Below are 21,302 nucleotides of genomic sequence, written 5' to 3'. Positions count from 1 at the left end.
GAAATGTTGATATTACACTAATCTTAGAAATCATAACCCAAATACACATCCGTCACGTTAGACGGTTTTCAGCTGCTCATGCTTCTCCAAAGTTCCTCTTTTTTCAAGTAACAGAAGCTCACATTATTAGCTATGGAGACCCTCATTCTTTCAGCCTCCTCCCCAACGTACATTCTCTCTCTCTCTCTTTTAAACTTTCAAATGCGAACTAAAACGCCACTGAGTTGAATTTAATTTCACTGTCCTGATTCTACATTTGATCCCAGAAATTACTTTGATCTCCTGAAAATAATCAGTAAGAATATTTTAAAAAGAAACTATTATTCTCAATCCATAAAGCAATGAATTCATGAAAAATCTAGTTTTAGTAACTAAATCCTGACTAAACAAAGGAACAAAACTAAATAAAACTCACTTGATTCAACTCACTAAAACCGCCCTATTCCCCACTCCCAGGAAAGTTTTAATATCTGTTCGTAAGCTAACATATGAGAAAAATTGTAACAGGATCCCATTAATTTATTAATTGCAGACACAGAATCCAAATTTTACCTTCAAAATTTCCTATGTTAAAGAAGCATTTATGAGAGACTGCTAATTGGTATGGGTTTCTTTCTTCTTCCTTTTTTTTTTGGAAATATTTTTATTCTTATTTTTCTGGTATCTCAATTCTTTTTTTAATTTTAATTTTTAAATCAGAGTTGACATCCAATATTATTTTATGCTAGTTTCGGATGTAAGTATGGGGGTTTTTTTTTGAAGTGATGAAAATAGTGTTGATGGTCGTACAACCTTATGAATACATGAGAAACACAGAATTAGATACTTTAAAAGGGTGAATTTTACTATATGTGAATTATATCCAAATGAAAAAAATTTCTTCTACTAAAAAATGTTGACTATGAAAAAGTTATTAATTTTCCCCCAAACAAAATGATAAATGATTTAATCTTGCATGAACACAAACTTATTATAAAATGAAATTACAAGTTCAGATGAAATGTAATTTCGTAAAATTACAGGTCTTCAATTTCGAGAAAAGTCTATATATTTTTAAAAACCATTAGGAGTGTCAAGAAAAATGAGAGGAATTATGTCACAAGAAGTAGCTAATATCTGATTTTCTGAGTAATTAATTTTAGTTCACTGTCTTTAAAAGCATTAAAAAAACATAACTAATTTATGTAGAGAAATGTAACCACTTTAAAAATAGTTTTAGTCTACCACCTTTGAAAGTATAAAAAAGCATAATCGATTTGCATAGAGAAATCTGCTTTGAAGAGTCTTTTAAAAAAAAAAAAAGGTAAACGTATTAAACGTTCTTATCGCCTGGCTATAGTGGGTCGCTTTCAGACATGTGGCATGTAACTGCGTAACATGCGGGTGACGCATGTTCACTGTGAGGCCGCAGGTTTTGTGGTTGCCGAAGCATGTGTGCGGCAGCGCACCCCACTTTCCAGTCCACCAGAGAAGGGGACCACACTACGAACAAACAGAAGTCTCCGCTGCAAAGTAACTTAGAGATGGTCTAAGGCGACTTCCCGTTCTGCTGACGAGGCGCCGAGGTGGCGAGCTGCCCAAAGTCGCACGGCTCAGGGTGGCAGCTGCCGGGCCACGGCTGACGTCCTGTCCCTCAGCTCCCACCAGACGGTCCACGGGGCCCCTGGGTCACTGACGAGGACTGAAGGACCCAGAGAACGTCATGCGGGGCCTGCCACAGCCCTCCTGCTTTTAAGTGGAGCCTGGAGGCCAGAGGACAACCCAGGGCCCCTTGCACCCCATCCCCACCAATGCCGGGATGAGGCCCTGTATGCCTTTCCCCCCTGTGACAGCTGGCAGTGACCAGCGCTCCAAACGTGCCACCTGCCAAACAAGGGCCCCTGGAGTGACTGCCAGGTACCTGTGCGAAGGGGCAGGGAGACCTGGACACCTCCTAACCCCCATTTTAATTTTTTAAAAATACATTAAAAAAGACGACGACGACGAAGAGGAAGAAAGAGAAAGAGAGGAAGAGCGAGAAACCATAACCCTCATAATGCTTTCGCGAGGGAAATGTACCTTTTTGATTTATTGCTCGTTCTTGGTCTGTATTCATGTGACTCGTCCTCAATGCCATTTTGCCTTTTATACCAGTCGAACAACGTGCGCAGAATGGAAGGCAGGCAGTACTCGGAGAGGGAGCTCATCGAGCTGATGACCTGCACAGAGAAACGGGCCATCAAACGGCTTGGCCACGCCGCCGGTTACTGGGAAATGTTTTATTCCGCGAATAACTCCAAGCTATATTCACAACGAAACTTTCTTATTTATCACAGTCCTTCCTTTAATATCTTTATTAGTACTTTCCCACGAGCCCAGCTCTCTTAATGCTGACAGATTCTTCACTTAATGATTTTGTGGTTCAAGAAAGTTACTTACTTTGACTTCCTGTTATCCTAGAAATCAGATGTTAATCGCAAGAGGGTTATTTGTGGACTGCAAAGGAGTTATTTTCCCATGCCGTCTAAGAAATACAATGTCGCGTGCCTTGTACATCCTCAAAAATGCTTGTTGTAGAAATAGATATATTAATGAATGCAATTACCTTAATCGTTTAGGTGAAGTAAGCAAACCCAGCCCCCAAACAAATAACCTAAGTGGCAATATAATGTATGGTTTTCTGCCAATAATCGTTCATCCACTAATCTGAGGTAGGCCCCAGATTAGACTCCAGATATGAACCAGAAGTAATGATTTACCCATATTACATTAAAGGCAGAGTTCTCTCCACTTCTTTAAACAACAAATGTGCCTTCGATATCTGGGAAGATTTTTGATCTTTTACGAATTATCGCCAAAAAAAAAAATGAACCTCAAACTGTATCTCAGATCATATGCAAAAATGAACTCCAGATGGATCACAGACCTAAGTACACAGATGCAGACCTAAGACTATGAAACCTCTGAAAGAAAACGTAGGAGAAAGTCTTTGTGACTTTGGGCTTGGCAAGGATTTCTTAGGCATGACGTCAAAAGTGAAGTCCGTGAGAACCATCGAAATCAAAAGCTACTTCTAGAAAGATATGGTTAAAGTGATGAGAAGATCGGCCACAGACTGGGAGAAAATATTTGCAAAACACGTCCGAGAAAGGCCTCGCAACCAGAATGTTTAAAACTACAATGAGATAGGCTTAAATTACCCAGTTAACACACAGCATAAGCAAATTACAACACCCAGCGCTGATCAGGCGGTAGATAAGATGGACATGTTCACACACCGCTGACAGAAGAGAAAATTGGCAAAACGTACCAGGAAGGTAACCTGGAAATACATATTAAGAATCTAATAAAAACCATTCTCGATAAGCCCGCTCTTTGGCATGCATCTCAAGTACGTAATTAGAGATGAGTAAGAACGTTCTGGCGGCATTACTTATTAGAGCCAGAAAAAAAAGGGGGGGGGGGTGCGGGGAGACAACTCACACGTCTAAACGTCCGACTGTTTATAAATGCCTTAATACAATGTGGGATTTGATGTAGGTAGCCTACGAAACCATTAAACAGTCACACTGCAAACGTATTGATTGACATGAAAGCGTGCATGATATATTAAGTGGAAAAAAAGGATGAAAAATCATTTAATTGGTAACGATCCAAGTACCGATACTACACAAGCACACAGATACAGAAAATGGGAGCAGGAGGGAATTTGCCAACACGTCAAGGGTACCCATGGAAACCAGGAGCTCTCAGGAGACACGTGTCACTACAGGAAGACGGTGGGTGTGAACTAAAGAAAAATGAAGGCAGAGTCTTACCTGGGCCTCTTTGAGAAAGGGTAGAAATTGGAGCTGAGAGTCAAGAAAGAAATTAAGCAGAGACGCCAGAAGAATGCTTACGGCGGTGGAGGTGCGAAACTACTGTTTGGTGATCATGATTGTGACGGAGAATTTCGGGAAGGTTCCGAGTGAACTGGGAGGATATTGGGCTGCCGTAGGAACTCTGGTTACCCAGGGCAGAGGGAAATAATAGCGAAAGGTTTAAGCTGGGGCTACATCGTAGGAGGTATCTTTAAATGTTTCAATTTTCTTCTCTAGAAAATGGGAGAGCCCTGAATATTTTTGATAGGGAAAAGATGTGCATGAAGATGGCATTTTAGGAGGACGAATCTAGCAGTGCCGTGTAGGCTGGACCACAGGGGCTCGCTAACGAAGGCGGTTAGGAGACTAGGACCCGAGCTTGAATCGCGCGAGGTTATCGCGACAGTTCCAGACGTGCAGTGACCAGGGCCCGGGCGGGGAGGTGGCGGAAGAGTTGGGAAAGCTCCGTTAACTGACAACATTTCTGAAGTGAAGCGGGCTAGGCCTCGCTTCCTCTTATGAAGAAGGAAACCGAGTCATGGGAGCCCAAGTCCCTTGTGTCAATAGGACTTGCCACTGTCACCTTTAAAGAAAACAATTGTTTTCTCCCCAGATCCTCTATCTTAGTAGCCTTGTTTCATGTTCTTTCTTATAATCGTGGTTATAAGCACGTACACAAAATTGTACATTATATTTAGTTATGGGTTCAGTTAAAAATAAATGTCATTGGCATTCAGCCTGCCCTGTGAACCTAGTCACCACTTGCTTTTTAAAAAATTTTAAAAACACCTGATTATTAAGGAGGGAGCCCTCCCCCACACTACAATACCCACAGCCACAAAGTTTTCCCTGTTGTTCTGGTGGATACAACGGCAGTGAATTTTTGGAGGGAAGCAAACTGTGGTGCCACGGAGGCAATTTCCTAGAGCTCTCTAAGGTCACACTGGCACAAGGAAGTCGCCGCCATTTAAAATAATTTGAGTTGGGAAATAAAGGGGTTTCCTTCCTCGAGGGGAAAAAAAGGATCAGAATTCAGAGTCCCTGGCCATAGGTTCACGGTCTTAATTATTGCATGTGTAATAAAATCCGAAAGCTCCTACTGTTCTATTTCGATAATTTAAAAACAGTAGCGTAGGTCTGGAGCAACCGTAAGGGGAAAGGATGACTACGTGTAATGTGGTCTCCTAGAAAACAAAGGAAATACAAAGAAAGAATGGAGCGTAGTGAATCATAACAACGCACCGATATTGGTTTCTTAGCTGAGACAAACGTACATGCTAATGTACAACATTAATAGGGAAACTGGGTGTGGAGTATATGTGACAACTGCTTTTGCAACTTTTCTGTAAATCCAAAACTAATCTAAAAAGTTTCTTTAACAAATACTCGTGTGGAATATTGACAAGTTCCTTTATTTACTCTCGACCCATAAGGGTGATGCGAACCTCCATTGGAGACTTAAACACCTCTGGGTACAGCGCCCAATGTTCTGCTACTGCACCTCAGCGTCACCCTCATTTTTCACAGAGGCTGTCAACAGTGTCCTTCAAACCTTGGCTATGCTAATTTGTTTCAACCCATCAGAAAGTCCTCCTTGAAGCCAGTCTGGGCATTGCATCCACTGGGCACACTCTCCATGGCAAGTACAGAGACCGTCTTAGACGAGATGAAAGGTCAGCATGGGGTGTGTATGTGTGTGTATAAGTGTGTTTTTTCCATTTCTCTGTTACTGCCCTTCGAGTCCAGGCTTCCAGGAAGGAAGGGTGGAATTCGCAAGGACCTGGCCCTCAAAGCTCAGGAAGGGAGGGAGGTCTAGCCGGCTTCTTGGTTACTCAGCTCCTTGGTTTACGGGAAGCAGAGCCAATGGCGAGGTGAATTCCAGCTCTGTGCTGCTGCTGGAAGGGGTGGGCCTGTTGACAAAGATGCTCTTGTTGCGTTTCAGTGATCGTATTTTTCCATCGGGGATGAGCTAGGCACTGGGCAGCTTGAGGAGCTGAAGCGCACAGAGCCACAGAAGTATTTCACACTGCCGTTTTCTGCTTGGAGGGGATGAAGGGGAATGTGAAACGTTCTTTGCAAATGCTTTCTTAATGCTTCTTTTGGCATTTTATGTATAAATAGGCAAAAAGAGACTGTTATTCTGTAGTTAAGACGTGCTTTTTTTCATAAGCATTTTATTATCCTTGCTGAACGCAAAGAAGGAACATTCGCACATCAGTATTTGCACGATCATTCAGTGGAGTCCCTCCATATTTTACAGTAATAAAGCTGATTTGTCCTCTGTGGTGCATTTAATGGACAGTTTTAAAATAACGTCATTGACGGTTTAATTTATCAAACTAGCTCAGGTGGCCAAGCATCTGAGGGTCAGGGTATTCTGTGTAATGGCACAAAATATTGATTAAAGTAATTCAAAAATTTTTTTTTTACTCAATCACATAGACTTTTGCTGGATTACAGAATTTGATGAGTGATGACAGATACCAAAGGCTTAAGAATAATGTATTACAAAGACTTTTCTAAAGATTAAGATCATCATTTGATTTCAACATCGTGATCCATTTTACGTAGCACACTGCGCCAATGGAAAATAATTTAAACAACGCTGAGCAACACTGGTATGAATACAATGCCAGCTAATTTATTTTTACTCTTAATTGCTTATATTTCTCATGTACACATCTTAAAGAGATTCTCATGGCATTGTAGCATTACGATCAATGTTGAAACTCAAGAATTTCATCTGCTTCTTTCCAGGAAAATTATTACTGCCCGAGATGGTGAAAAGTTCTTTTAGCTCTGTGAAAATTAATAAGCAGAAACCTCATTTAAAATGGAGTTGGAGGCTGGAAGAGAGGATTCTCAGGCACTTGTCATTCGACGTACACTACTGACCCTGTGAGGAAGAGAAGCACTTTGCATCTCCGACAGGAAGTGACCACCAGATAGACCTCAGCAGGAGAAGCAAAGATTCCTCCTCACCAACGGCTCAGCCAATGAGAGACGGCCACAACGCGGCCAATGAAAAGTCGCTATACTTCAAACTTCCAGTTTCCTCCAACAGACTCTTTGTTGACAACGGCCCATCCCAAGTCCATCAAAGAGGGTTCCCTCCTTTGCTTCTCTGGACTTGTGTGTGACTCGCCATTGGACCGCAGGTCCCAAATTGCAATTCTTCATTGTTCCCAAATAAACCCATTTTACCAGAGAAATATCTATTTGTTGAAGGTGAGCAGCTCTATTATAGATCTATGGATTATTCTGCCATGTGGTTCCTGTGTACAGATGCCGTATTTAACATATGAAGAAATTAAAGTGCCACGAACGTCCATAAACATATAACATCTAGAAGAAAACCCAGTAGAAGTTACTTGGAGTGTTGGAACCAACCATCTGGAATTTAGATGACACCAGGAGAGACTATGTCACAATGAATTGCGAATGGCTGTGACTTGATGTTCTCAGAACACCGTTTGTGATGACTGATCCTTCACAAGCCACGTGTTCGTAACTTTGTGAGTGCATCGGGAAGACCAGGTCTCACTGGGGTCAAGTTACGGCTACTGGCTGCATGAGCTGGGGGCATGTTGACACTTCTCTAAGACTCCGTGTCTCCAGCTGTAAAGTGGGACTTACACGCTGGGTTTTTGTGAAGACTAAATCAGGTTTTCTCAAGTGTGGCCACATAACGGAACTTCAAAAACGTCTGCTTCTTTTTCTCCTGCCGCCATTTCCAAACGTTGAAACCGGAGCGCAGACGTAAACCAAAGAAACAAAAATGGACTTTGTTGGAATCCTAGGCTACGTTAATGACAGAACGGAAGACAGATGTTGAAGACAGAATTTTCCTTATCGGAGCTGACCGTCGTTGCTTCTAGGTATAGCGTCAAGAAAATTCCAAAGGGCTGTGCATCTCTTCTCCGAGCGCAAATGAGCAGGGTCTCCGTGAGCGCTCTCGCAGCTCCGCTGGTGTTCTCACGCTCTGCGGCACGTTCAAGATGCGCACTGTGGGGGTGGCTGAGCGATGCCCGCCATGCATTGGGAGGTGGCGAGCGCCCGGCTCCCCGAGTCCGCTGCGGCGCCAGCTCGCTCCAGAGCCAGTAGGAAGGGACACGGAGACAGTGAGTGCTCTGGAACCAGAGTCGATCACGTGAATAAAACCAATTCTCATAGGTCTGGTGCAACTATGCGCCAGACTCTCGGGAACCTCGACCGCCCTGAAAAGTAGGGGGCCCAAATGCGAGAGGAGGTGGGTGTGCTTCTCGGCAGAAAGCAACAGCGTTAGGCACCTTCCTTTCGCTCAGCTAGAGGGTTCTGGAAAACTCGCCACCCTCGTGTGGCCCTGCTCTCCCTTCTCCACCCGGTGACCTGTCCTCCTTCTGGTCGACTTCTCGATCCACCATGTATGGTGGACCTTCCTCTTCCTGCCTCACTTCTTCATCCCTGAAACCTGATTTCTGTTCTTGCCGGACGACTGACGCCTCTTTATGAAAGGCCGAGAGCGACATACCCCACGGCCAACCGACGGCCCTTTGGCAGTCATTTCCCTTGACGTCTCCTGAGCACATGGCACGATTTACCGGGTTCTCCTTGAAATGCTTCCCTCCTCCAGATGCTATCACACTGCCCGTCTGTCCCCCCCCCCCCACCTTCTCTATCTCCCACAATGCCAAAGTAAGACACTGCACCTGTGTAAATAAGGAGCTGACTCCTAACTCTGGCTGCTCTGGCACGAGCTCTTTGGGGGACAATCGTACTCGGTCACGCGAAGTGCAAAGCACTCACTGTTTGAGACCGTTTTCAGGAAACGAAGTTGAAGCGACAATACTTCATGTGGACACTGTGCACTGTACAACCGTTTGCATCGTTTAACTTCTTGCGTGGTTACATCATCCTTGGACACGAGCCAAGGCCTAAAAGCCAAGGGCGGAGAACATGGACAAGAAAGCATCGACGGCCGACAGGCACGCGAAATAATAAAGATTCAGTTGTTACTTCGCTCAACAGCCAGAACCGTCCGCCCTGGGTGTAGACGTGGGTGGTGACGTCGCTGGAGCACCCTGCGCCAGGCGAGGGCCACGCACTCCCTCCGGGGAGGGTCGCCGGGCAGTGCGGCTTTTCACCTCTGACACTGGGTTAGCTTGATTGTTTGCATTCGGTCGCCGGCTCCCAGGTCCACGCTCGGCCTGGGTTAGCGGTTGTTCCATCGGAGAATCCAAAACAAAATGCCTCGGCCTCGATACTTAAAAAAAGGAAGTCTGTCGACTCAGGTAACAGACGACGGTGGTCGCTTGACGTGGCGTGGGGGGCCTGCCATCCTCGTCGTTCCTGGACGCTCTCCGTGGTCACGGACGGGGACCGGTCCCTGTCTGTGCTCTCATACACCGCCTTTTAATGCTAAGTGTCACCGACTGTAATCAGCCCCTAGAACCTAGCTGTGACAGTCAGTCCCTTGGACCTTTAACGTTAATTGATCGACTACGAAAATGCATTCTACATGTCGACGAGCCGCCAGTGCAGCCAAAGGCGTCTCGAAGCCAGCTTCCCGTGAGGTCCTGGCTGCTGACCTCTCGTTCTTCAGCGAGGGTCCTTGCCCAGCCTGCCACCACGGGCCACCCGTCCCCAGAAAGCCGTGTCTCCTCTGGCTTCCCTCACTTTTCCGGCCGCCCCTTTTCCTGGGCGTTCTTGGGTGGGCCCCATGTCCTGATGGTAAGCCGTGTCCCTGTGACTCTCTTCCACTGTTGCTCTGCTGTCTCTCTAACCTCCCAGCGTCTGCTGAGCGGCCAGATAAACGAACGAGCCGGGTCCTTTCGCCCGACTTTCTGTCCTCACTGAAGGTCCGAGAGACACGGCAGTCACTTATCGTCTCTCCCCAGGCTCAGCCTTCCCCTTCTCCTGGGGCTCCTTGTCCACAGAAAGCGCCCCGACGCGGTGTGGCTCCTGGGGCCGCCGGGGAGACGCGCTCCGGCCGCCCCCCGGCCCTCTGCTCGTCTCGCCGTCGGCTTCTTTGCCCACGCAGCCCCTCCGGCCTGAAATGACCCAGCCCGGCTTGCTCGCCTGGGTGGCGGACGGTTACAACGGCACTGGCCTCGAGTGCGTCCTGCGGCACACCTGCCCGCCTTCCAGCTTCGTCATGGCCCTCGGCACGGTCCCCGACACAGCGTTCAGAACACGGCAGTACTATCTGTGCAGGTGCCCGTCTTCCTCCCGGACTGAGACGTCCGTGAGGGCGGGGACTCTCACTGTCCCTGTCACCGTGGCACGATGCACGGGTCCCAGGACGGGGCGGGCCCTCCGTGTTCACTGTCAGGGCTGAAAACTGCGGCTCCTCTCGGCGTCTCCTCTCGACCGACGCTGACTCTTCTCACGTGATTCTGCTTACACTCCTCCTTTCTTTCGAGTCCCGCGGTCCCCACGTGGGTTCCAGCCCTTCTAGCCTCAAATTGTCATCAAGGCCCCAACTCCCCAAACGCTCCCATGCATCAAACATCTCCCTGTTCATCCGCGGGGTCACGTCAGGTCACACTGTGCGCACTCTGATCCCTGCGCGGATGGGACAAGGCCCTGCCCACAGGCACACGATTCTCCCACAGTCGGGCCCTTCCCTAAGGCTCCGACTGGAGGAAAATTTTGTGTCTCACTAGATAAGGAGGTGCTGCTTAGCGTGCGCCTCGAGGGGTCATCTGATTCCGAGGCTGGGGGCCTCTGCGCCTGACAGTTTAGGAATTAGTGGTGGTAAATGTTTTTGAAGTGCGGTTGAAATCGCTTCTGCCTTTTCTTACTGTCTCCGCTGGTGTGACTTCCTCACCTGGAGGGGCCGGAAGCCCTCCCCCGGCCCCCGCGTGCAGGGCAGTGCGCTGGGGCCCACGCGCGTCCAGCGCGGCCGCGGGCAGCTGACTCAGCAGCCTGAGGCGGTCGTGTGTCCAGTGACGAGCTTCTGCTTCGTCCCTGCCACCAGACTGGGGCCTCTCCCAGGCTCCGTGGTTCCTTCGGGTGTGTGTCCTCAAGCAGGCACAGTGCTCGGCACGTGGCGCCCACACGGCTGGTGCTGTGTTAAGAACGGGTCAAGGCCATGGTCATAAAATTGGTAAGAGGTGAAGTCCTGAAAATGGCACAAATGCCTATGTGTCAAGTGGTCACGAGGATGATTTTCCTCCCCCTAAGACTGAGCTTTGAAAAGTGAATCCTGTGTAGACGTCTTGCCGGTTTTGAAACAATAGGGCTTTTCCCTCCAGGCCTCCTCTGTACAGGCTTACACTGTATTTAAGGTTAAATTAGCAGATATTAGACCAATAGTTAATTAAATATAAAGGAATATAAAAGAAAGCTTAAAAAAACATGAGCTTTAACCTCTAAATACATATATAAAATTCAAATTGGAAAATCGTCGCGTTCTAGGAGAATTCCACAGTGGAAAAAAAGAGAGATACAGAACTGAAAAGGCTACTCCGTTGGGCGTTCTGGCAAAGACGGGCAACGTGACACCCGGGAGGGCCAGGCAGCTCCCCGCGCCCACTCGTACCCCGTTCCTTGGAGTTATAACGCACTTTCTGGAAGGGGGCGTGGCTGCCCGTAACAGAACTCCCCCATCGCTACGTGTGGCTGTGTGTTTTCGACCAGGCCGAATCGACACAAGCAGAAGTGGCGTCTGCAGCGTCGGAATGTTCTGCTTTTTTGGTTTATTTGTTTTTTTTCCCCCTATAATTCTTTTTCCGTTTCTCCGTCCCGCCGCCTGCAATGCAGATGGAATGGCTGAGCTCCAAAAGCCCAAGTGGACCTTGAGATGACCTTGGGAATGTACACAGGAAACCGAAACAAGACAGACACTGGACTGATGTCCTTTATGCGTCTCGACCGTGAGAGGGGAAAAAAACGTCTGTCGTACTTAAGCCGCTGCGATTTCGCGTGTGCGCGACCCTCACTGATCCAGGGTCCTCGCCTGTCGCCGACTGAGAACTCCGCGCTGGATTCTCAGCAGCACGGGCACGTCACGGAGGGAAAGCACAGGCTTCGCAGTCGGAACGTGCGGGTCCCAGTCCTGGCACGGTCAGGTGCCCGTGACGTGTCGCCATTCCGTGGGACACAGAGATCTGTGCTGACGACGAGACCTTCTTCTCGGGGTTCTCGGGAGGACTGCATGATGTCAGGGGGCACGGTACGAGAGAAGGGGCTTGGTAAATTACAAAGTACGACAAGGTTTTTGACTTTTGCTTCTACTTCCAGCACGAGAACGCTGAGTCGTGGGCTCGTGGAGGGGTGGAGGAAGCAGGCCCACCCAGGGCGAGGCATAGAACGCAGAGCCCCGGCTCCCTGAAGCCGGTCACGCAGGCCGGTGACATTTAAAAGGAAGAAACTGATAATAAAACTATTTCCCAAACGGGGACCAGTGGATGCTGCTCACAGGCTGTGTACTTGGCATCGTGCCCGCCCTCTGTCCGGTGAACACTAAGCAAATGTGACTTCTCCTGTGACTGCCGCCCCCGCGGCTCCAGCCGCGGCACCTGGACCAGGTCGGGCGGCACTGCGGGCACGGTCGTCTCCCACCGGCCGACCTCTGCGTCGATCCAGACCAAAATCCTACCGCTTGGAGTCGCGGCAAGGGGAATCGCATGATTCAAGCATTTCACGTCAAAAGACAGAGTGAGCGTGACACATCTGCGGCCTTGCCGACGCGGCCGCAGATCTTACAGTTTGCTACCGGGGTAGCGGACGGTCACCTTCCAAGGTGACTTCGCTGACTTTTTTTTTTTTCGAATCCACAGGTGGACCAACATCAGCTATTCCCACGTAGCCTGGGAGCCTCGCTACGGCTTTAAAGTGAGCTAGACTTTGGAGACTGTCTTTTCTCACGGTTCACGTGTAAATCTATGGTTCGATGATCAGGGGACAATCACAGGTGTCTCATTTAAAAGTTGCCAGTGGCCGTCTGACTGTCGGTGCCCTCCTAAAGTGTCTTTAATGCACAGAGATGTGTTTCAGAGTGGCAGGGGGAAGATTTAAACCCAGGCCTCTCCAATTCCTAAGGCCGTCTCTTTTCCACGATGCCGAAAGGCAGAAATAGAGGGCTGAACATTAAGTGAGAAACTGTGTTCGAGCTGAAAATCATTCGGGGTAACTATTACACGCAGCGTTAAAATTTAGATATGCTGCCTTGGAAAGAATCAAGAAAGAGCTACAGAAAAATAACTTTTTTTTTTTTTTGAAGAAAGAGCAGTGATAATCTGATAGAGATAAGAAAAAAAAGAGTAAAACATTATGGAAGACAGAAGATAAATCCCTGCATTCTTAAAAAGTACAGAGAGAGCCACGACTCGTCACGTTTTCAAAATAATGGCCCCAAACATTCACCCAGGGCCCCTGACCACCCAAGCATCACCAGGTGACAGTGACCGAGGCCACGAGGACCGGAGAAGACAGCTCCGTGGCACGGAGGGCCAGCCACACTGTGCTCCGGCAGCGTCCCCGACGCCAGCCCCCTCTGCCGGGAGCCGGAAAGCCGACGCACACCAGCGCGGAGCCCGGCCGTGAGCGCTGAGCGCGCCCGAGGCTGCTGACTCCGCGGTCCCTCCACTTGTGGGTCCAGCAAGACGAGCCACGGACGGCCAGAGAGTTCTCCTCCTGCTGCCACGTTAAAGGCGATCGAAAAGTCGTGCGGAAAGTGGATTCTGGGCATGTTCTCCGTGCGACGGTAAACCCCGACCGCGCGACCGCAGGCCCCGGCAGCCCCAGCACTGGGCGAGGCTTGGGGAGGAGGGTGCTGGCCTCCTTCTCATTAACTGCAGAAGTTTGGAAACAGCACGAACACGCCCCAGCCTCCCGCGATGTCCTGTTACCCCTCCTCCTTCGACAAGCCCACAGCCCTCCCGCACTCACTGACCAGGGGCCGTTGGCCCCGCTACCTGGTTGTCACCTGCTGCTTCGAGCTGGAGGCCCTTTCGCTAGTCCCGACCTATTTTCAAAGACTTTCTTTGCATTTATATCGTCTTATGTTGTTTTGTTCATGTTTCGCTCTCTTGATTAGAATCTAAATGACTACACTGTTTTATGATTATGGGTCGGGTGGTTTCTCTCTCCCGGAACTGTGAATCCTTTTCCCAGATTTTGTATCGCCAAGGCCCAGCGCTGTGTCAAGCACACAGTGGGCATTCGAGAAAACATAGGACGAACCACGCTTAATCTCTGGTGCAGAGATCCGGTGACCGTCCCATAACAATCGGCCCTCACTCAACCTCGCCCATGGCCTGGGACTCTTAGCAAAACGTACAACAAAACCAATTTTACCACAGTCCGATTGATACGAGTTAAGTTCCTACGGCACCCCATCATGTTTAACAAAATGGCATGTACTCTGAGGACCTGCTATGTCATTATTCGGAGGGCTCTCTACCAGTGTTTGAACAGAAGTCCCTTTCTCTTTTCTCTGTTTCTGTAATTCTCGCGCACAGAGATTTAGGGAACAATCGAGGGCCCAGCACATTGTTCCGACACTTTCCAGTTCTTTCTGATTCAAATCAGTAGATATTTCCTGCGCATCCCCTCTGCGCATGACTATGCATGCTGCGGGACCCCGACCCACGTCCACTCTGAGGAAGGCCACCACCGCCACGACGGCGAGCGTCTGGCCCTTGCCTTCTGTGCGTTTTGAAATAAATACAACCCAATACATAACATGTGACATACTTGGTCAAATTGGGGGTCTTCTCCACGTTGTAGGGATTTCGTCAATGGCTTCTCCTGAAAAGCAAGAGAATAGGTACAAGAAAAATTATCAGAGGCTCTTGAATATTCCCAAAGAACTCTCATTACTTTTATAATTTTCCTCATCTGTTTTTCCCTTTATGGGATGAACAGGCATCGGTTTTCAAACGAGCAAGGAACCCCCGCTTACTGTTCTAACCTTGGTGTACAGCACTTGACCTCTGGCACAATTCTGACCATCCATCTCGACACACACCTCTTCTTTGAGCAAAACAGAAAAAGTGGATCCTTTAAGTGTTCCAGGGTTTTCCATGGAATCCACGTAATAAAAACTATGGAGCTCATCTGGCAAATTTCACTATGTATCTTGAGACTTGACAGATAATAGAGTCGAAAGTGATAGCCCTATTCTACGTCTCCAGCTTTAAAAACGAAACACGACCTGATTATTAGACTGGTGTTGAGAGCGAGCCCACCAACCGCACATTCACCAGGAGCAATCGGTGAATTTGGGGCGTGCTGTGTGACTTGCGACTCATCCAGATCTCTGCAGAAATGATCCAGGAAGCGACGAGGGTCTACAGACGTAATTCATAACTTTCCTCATCATTACATCTTTGTTTACATTAGGAAGCCTTCACCAACCTTCTTGCAGTGCATTTTACACCTTTTCATCCTCACCTGACTCTTTGGGGGGGGGGAGGGTGGTATGGATATTAGTATCGACCCCAATTTCCTTTAGGATTAGAAACCCCGCAAAAGTTACATGTCAGAAAATAACGGTGAACTTCAGCCAAGGTAGACGCCCTAGAAAGACCCTGTTCATGTTTGGCAAATCAGGCAGACCTGCTCCCGGCTCCACTTCTCCAACTGAAAAGGGGATGTGAGCCCAAGGTGGATGCGAGCCCCCCACCCCCGGGGTCTTTGTTCCTGAAGAGACAGGTGCCTGTGGAGGCCTCGGTCTGGCTCTCTGAAGCCTTCCCCGGAGCCAAAGCCATCAACCGCTCTGTCTCGGTTGCAAAACCTACAGTTTCACAATGTGTATTTATCTAGAATAAAGAAAATACTGTATCGAGGGCAAATTAACATTTTTCTCTTCAAAATACGCTATCGAGAACATACTAGTGGGAGAGCGAATACAAAAACGTCGGCGAGAACGAGGACCTGCCGGAGCAGCACCAGGTCCGGCCGACCGCGCAGGGAGACAGACCCAGCACCACGTCACACGACTTTCTGTGCGCGTGAAGGTTACAGTGCCGTCCGAAGTTCTCTGTCAAACCGGTTCAAATACAAACGTGAAAACGGAGGAAGTCAAAACGGGTGGTGCCGTGTCCCACAAACGTCCCTGGAACAAATGCTGCACAAACATTTCCACTCAATGCTTTACTTCTCCAGCACTGACGGTAACCGAGGGCCGACAAGTGTCACGTGTGCGGCGGAATGCTGACGAGCAGGGTCCCGCCACCGGCGGGGGGGTCTGAGACGGTAAAAGTGGTCCATGGCCTCTGACGAGAGCTATCGGTATTCGGTCAGCCCGACAACAGTCGCTTCCTCAGGGACGCCTCTCTCTGCATCCTCTCGCGACACGCCCTGACCTGTTACGTGCCTGCGAAGCCCAGATCCTTCTCCCTCCTCAGCACTTAGCGCGAAGCCACCCCGCAGCGTGGCATCCCGTGGTACAGCCACCCGGTCGTGCGTGAGGCGCCGAGTGCCACCTCCACTGGACCACAGGCTGCAGACAACGCGGGGCTCCCTCTGTTTCTCCCGGCACGTGACGTGACGAGGCAGAGCATGGCTTGGCCGTAGCCAAACATCTGCCACGTTCACCAAAGCTCTAGGCCTACGGCAGCCAGTTTCTTCAAACACGAGATCCTCTTACTTGTGTGTGTTTTGCCGTAGGTCAAAAAAAAATTTTTATAGACTTTTTTCATTGTGGCAAAATATACACAATGTAAGATTCGCCGCTGTGACCATTTTTAGTGTAAAATTCATCGAGATTAAGTCCATTCGCACTGCTGCTGGACCTTGACGAGCATCTATCTTTTAAAAAAAGACCCCTTTTAATGTTAAAAACTTGCAAGGGATTCCCAAGCACAGGACAAACACTCACACCCACACCCTCAAACATGCGAGACAGCAGTTTTATTTTAGCGTGTTATTTAAAGACCATGTAGAATGACGGAGTGAGCTCCATGACTTCAGTGACTTTTAATGGCTCTGTACCACAACGATGACACTTATTTTACATACGACGGAAGGATGGTGACGTATCTACATGGGCGACCACAGGTGACTCGGCCGAGACACGGACCCCGGCATCCGCTCAGGAGCCCACACCCTGGGGACTGCGCTCCTCCGTTCCCAGACCCTGCCACGGTGCAGGAAGGGAGGTGACCGTGACCTACAACACCCTTACACTGCCCGCACCCCAGAGTTCTTTCTCCCGCCACGGATGGGGTGGGGGTGCTGAGAACCGCGATGCTTTATGCTCACGCGCAGCTGCGTCCGTGTGTGAGGAATGACAGATTGCGCGTCTCGGTTTCTTTAGTGGGCAAAGGTAGCATGGGACCTCGCCGCCATACACGAGAGCCAAGCCCGGGAGCCAGGAACTTGGGTTCGCGCCTGAATAAACCCACGTACCTTTACGCAACGTTTTCCTTAACCGTTTTTACGCTGACCCGCTATCTTAGTCATCAGATTCTCTGAAGACTTGGCTTAAATGTCACTCCCCAGAGTAAGCCCTTCCCCAGTTCTCCCTGGCGGCGTCCCCGGTTACTGGTCACATGGCGCTCGGTTTGCGTCTGCTCTGGTCCGTATTTCTGTGGAGTTGTGACTTGTCTCTCCCTACACTCCTGGGACAAATGGAACATATCAGGGTTTGTTGACTGAACACATCCCCACACTGCTGGGAACACAGCTTTGGGCAGAGAGAGTCAAGTGCACGGTTTTCCATGCCCGAGATTAGATTCTATCAGGGTCAGGCGGTTAGACGTGGGGTAGAGAATACCACACTGACTAAAAAGTGAAGAAAGAGAGGAGGAAAGGAGGGAGGCAAATTTGCTCAGCTCGGAAGACACCATCTGTATCCGGAGCAGAGGCCGGCGAGGCTCACGGCCCTTGAGAAAAGAGGACGGCAGAGCGTGGTTCTCCCTGAGGTCCTCCCGGGGGAGGCATCCAAGGTCGGCAGGAAGCGAAGGTCCGCACATTCCAGACAGCCTGGTTCTCAGAGGGCGTGACATCAGTAGTCAAGTAAAGTTCAGAGAGGATCAGCAACAGGTATTGTAAGAGAGATGGAAATGGACAGTCGTGAGAGAGGCCCAAAACGACGGTCCCGCTGTTCGCTGAGAACGCTGCACCTGCGCGCTTGTGGGATTTGTCTTTCTGTTTTGGTGCTATTGTAATTATTTATTGAAAATCCATTAACTGAGCTGAATGATTAATTTAGTTTTGCTTTGTTTTGTTTTTAAGCGAGGCAACCCTTGGTTGACCTCACAGATTGCAAGGACCTTGTCAGTTTACAATCCCTTATTTATTTTTTAAATTTTTAAAAAATTTTTTACACCGACAGCACCTGGTCTTCCCCGGGGGTCTCCCACCCAAGCACTAACCATGTCCGACGCTGCTAAGCTTCTGAGAGCAGATAGGATCGGGCTTGTTCAGGGCAGCACGGCCGTAGGCTGAATGATTAATTTTTGAGAATGAGTTTTAAAAACCAAACCTAACTCTGAGGTGATAGATTGCTGAAAATTCTTAGTAGTCCAGAGCTGAGAGACTTTGGTCTGTGACCCAGCTCACGAGGTGACAGAGGACAAAAGAGATGAGCAAACCAGAAATGCCAGGAGACCTGGCGCCGAACCTCAGTGGCTGATAACGGCACAAGAGTGAGAAAAGTAACATTGAGTCCCTTCTGATGAAAGCAAACGCTACAAAACAGTCTCGACAAAAAAAAAAAAAAAGAAAGAAAATCGAGCCTGAATCTGACCAAACATTTAGATACAATTTCTAATTTTTAGGCAAGACAACCAGCATTAGGAAGGGGCTAGAGGAAGACGTTTTATGATGCCACAGGGATGCGAACGGCAAAATCCAGCCTGAAGGAAACAGAGTGGGAGACATTTCTTCACTAAATAAGGTGCAAAGGGGAGAAAGAGAGAAATGGAGAGGGGTCCCCTGGATATTTGCGATGTGCGGCTTGTATCTGGACCCCGATTCAAGGAGTCTATTAACGTATGGCATTCGTGAGACTATTTGAACAGTAATTAGCTATCTGACGATGTCACGGAGTTGTTCATTTTTTAGGTGTGGGTACTGCAGTTTTATTTTTAAAAGATCTTTCTCTTTTAGAGTTACCCGCTGAAACACTAGGAGATGACAAGGATGTGGCTTCTGGTATTCGCTTCAAATAAGACTGGGGAGAGGTGTAGGGCGTGTGCGACAAACTGGCCACGAGTCGACAGCTGTCGAAGACGATGGGGGGTAGCGCTATGCCGTCTTTCCGCTTTAGGAGGTGTTTGAAATTCTCCATTAAAAACCAATCATCAAAAACTTAAAAAAAAAAAAAAAAAAAAAAGAAGGACATAATACATCGCTTCTGGGGTCATTAACCAAAAAATCTTACGATGTCTCCCTCCTCAAGATGGAATAAGCCACCTCCCAAAACTTACGTTGGTAGTGCTTATCCAACGTTGACCTTTTCCGAGGGGCATCACGGAAGGGACTCCCCACTCAGACGGGCTCTGCTGGCAAACACCTCGCCTGCTGAGCGGAGCCCAGAGCCCGCGCCCATCCTCCCTATTTCGAGTTTCCTCCTCCAAATCAAAGACCACTACTGTCCCGACCCGTCCAGAGGGGCTCAGTCCTGCTGAGTGGCCCTGCAGGGGCGTCGAGCATTTCCATCGGAAAAGAGAAAGGCCCCTGTTCGTGCTTTCCACACTGTGGGACATTTCAACCACCCCGCCCTCCCCTAAGAAAACACAAACTCTGAAAGGCCCTTGTGTCCCTAGGTACCTGAGTTGGGGAGAAAGGCCAGTGACTTCCACCTCAGTCGTAAACATCTCGGTGTATACTAGCTACGTGTACACTCTCTAGTCTCTTCACACTGGGCCCTTTTGTAATCCTGAGAGAAGGGATGGCCACACACGACCGGACACACAGTTAGACCAGTCTACAGAGAGTCTTCTGTATCAAAAGGGTTTTATGTGTGGGATACAGGGGGCCCATTTAATAAACCACTTTCTACTCTGACGTTTTACTGCCTTAAAAAAAAAAATCCCAAGTGTGCCCCACACAGGTAGGACTTCACTAACTGAAAAAGCTCCGAATTATTACCGCCCTCGGAGATATTTCAATAAACACACAACCCGGCGACTCCACGAGAGCGAATGGGAGATTATGCAATTTGAGCAGTATCTCATCGGCCTTGATCGAGGTGCTAGTTCAATGTCTTTTAATTAATAATACGACAGTTCGGTGCGTGGGCTGGAATCTGAGCGGTTCGAGATTGAATTCTAGGTGCCTTACTCACAACACGGGGACCTTAGTCTAAGCCTCAGTCACCTTTTAGGTCCAATGGGGATAAATAATATCGATCTGCCTCAGAGAACCAAGCCATGAATGGCACAGAGCCCTCGCGGTTATTGAAATTCCTAGTGGCATCACTACGGGGATTAGATACGGTGAAAAAGGCTGTCGCGTTTCCTAAGTTTCAGGAACTGGATGAGCTCCGGGCGTCTTCCCGGAAGCACACCCTCCCGGTAACGCTGATTAGAGCTTAAATCTAAAAACGCTTCCGTGTGTAACGAGGAAGCCGTATTACGGAAGGTAGGAAAAAGCATTACGAAGAGTGATCGGCCTTTTCTCTTAAAAATAATAAGCCGAACATTATTACAATGACTTTGATTCTTAATATGTAACTTACGGGTGACCTTTTAAGGGAATGGCACAATGCGATAAGAACTCACGTTAAAAAACACAACCAAACAAAAAACATGCCACCACACTCCTCAAGTCTTGAGGCTACAGTGTTTTTGTGCGTAAGGCACGATCGTGCGTACCTGACTCGGGGCTCCGGCGTCATCGGCTGGGATCTTTTAAAGAATTTTCAGGCCTGAGCTACCATTATCGGGGTCTCTCGTCCCCATGACACGGGGCGATGAGAGCGTGCGTCCCCGTCCCCACGGGCCCCTGGTGACAGTGCCCTTCCCGGCAGAGAGCTGAGGGCCAGACACGAAACGCCGCTGAAGCGATTCGCCCACCAGCAGCAGCACGTGGCGGCAGGCACCCTCCTTAGCCCGAACCAAAGACACGTCGGACACAGCTTTCCCTCTTTGGATGGCGTCTGGGCCAGCTCGGGCTCGACTGAGGGGGCAGATCTAAGGAGGGTGCCGCTTCTCCCCATGAGTGTCCCTGGGCGCGAGGAGCCACCAGGGTCCCGGGGTCTGGATCGTCCTGGGAATACAGCCTGGCCGTCTGGACGACCCACAGGGACCACCGAACTGTCGGTGGAAGCTGGAGCCCGCTTGGCACCTGCCCCAGGTCGCCCGCAGGTACAAACGGACGCTGGTCTGACGTCCTCACCAGCTTTCTGATGAGACCAGTGAGCGCCACCCGGACCCTCAGAGACCTGTGCGGACGGGTGCTCATTCGAATGGACCCAACGGTCGCCCTTTCATTCTAATCGGTTACCCACAGAAATTTCCTTAAAACAATGTATGCCGATTTTCACCCAAACTATCAGGGCGGGGGGAGGGGAAATCCCACCATTGA

At 49.0% G+C, this 21,302-nt stretch overlaps 1 protein-coding gene across 7 annotated transcripts in view; it reads right to left on the bottom strand.

Moving 5' to 3' along the window:
* FRY (FRY microtubule binding protein) overlaps positions 1-21,302 on the bottom strand; it is a 344,350-nt gene that overhangs the window by 129,402 nt on the left and 193,646 nt on the right. For all 7 annotated transcript variants that reach the window (XM_036228428.1, XM_036228427.1, XM_036228422.1 and 4 more), the window contains 2 exons: positions 14,520-14,573; positions 2,059-2,198 (listed from right to left, as the gene is read on the bottom strand). In XM_036228428.1, coding sequence (XP_036084321.1) covers positions 2,059-2,198; positions 14,520-14,573 — 194 coding nt within the window. The remainder of the gene's footprint in view (positions 1-2,058; positions 2,199-14,519; positions 14,574-21,302) is intronic.

This window comes from Rousettus aegyptiacus, unplaced genomic scaffold (assembly GCF_014176215.1).
Source record: "Rousettus aegyptiacus isolate mRouAeg1 unplaced genomic scaffold, mRouAeg1.p scaffold_m13_p_11, whole genome shotgun sequence".
In the NCBI taxonomy this organism is placed as follows: domain Eukaryota; kingdom Metazoa; phylum Chordata; class Mammalia; order Chiroptera; family Pteropodidae; genus Rousettus; species Rousettus aegyptiacus.
This window is presented reverse-complemented; position numbering and strand designations above follow the sequence as displayed.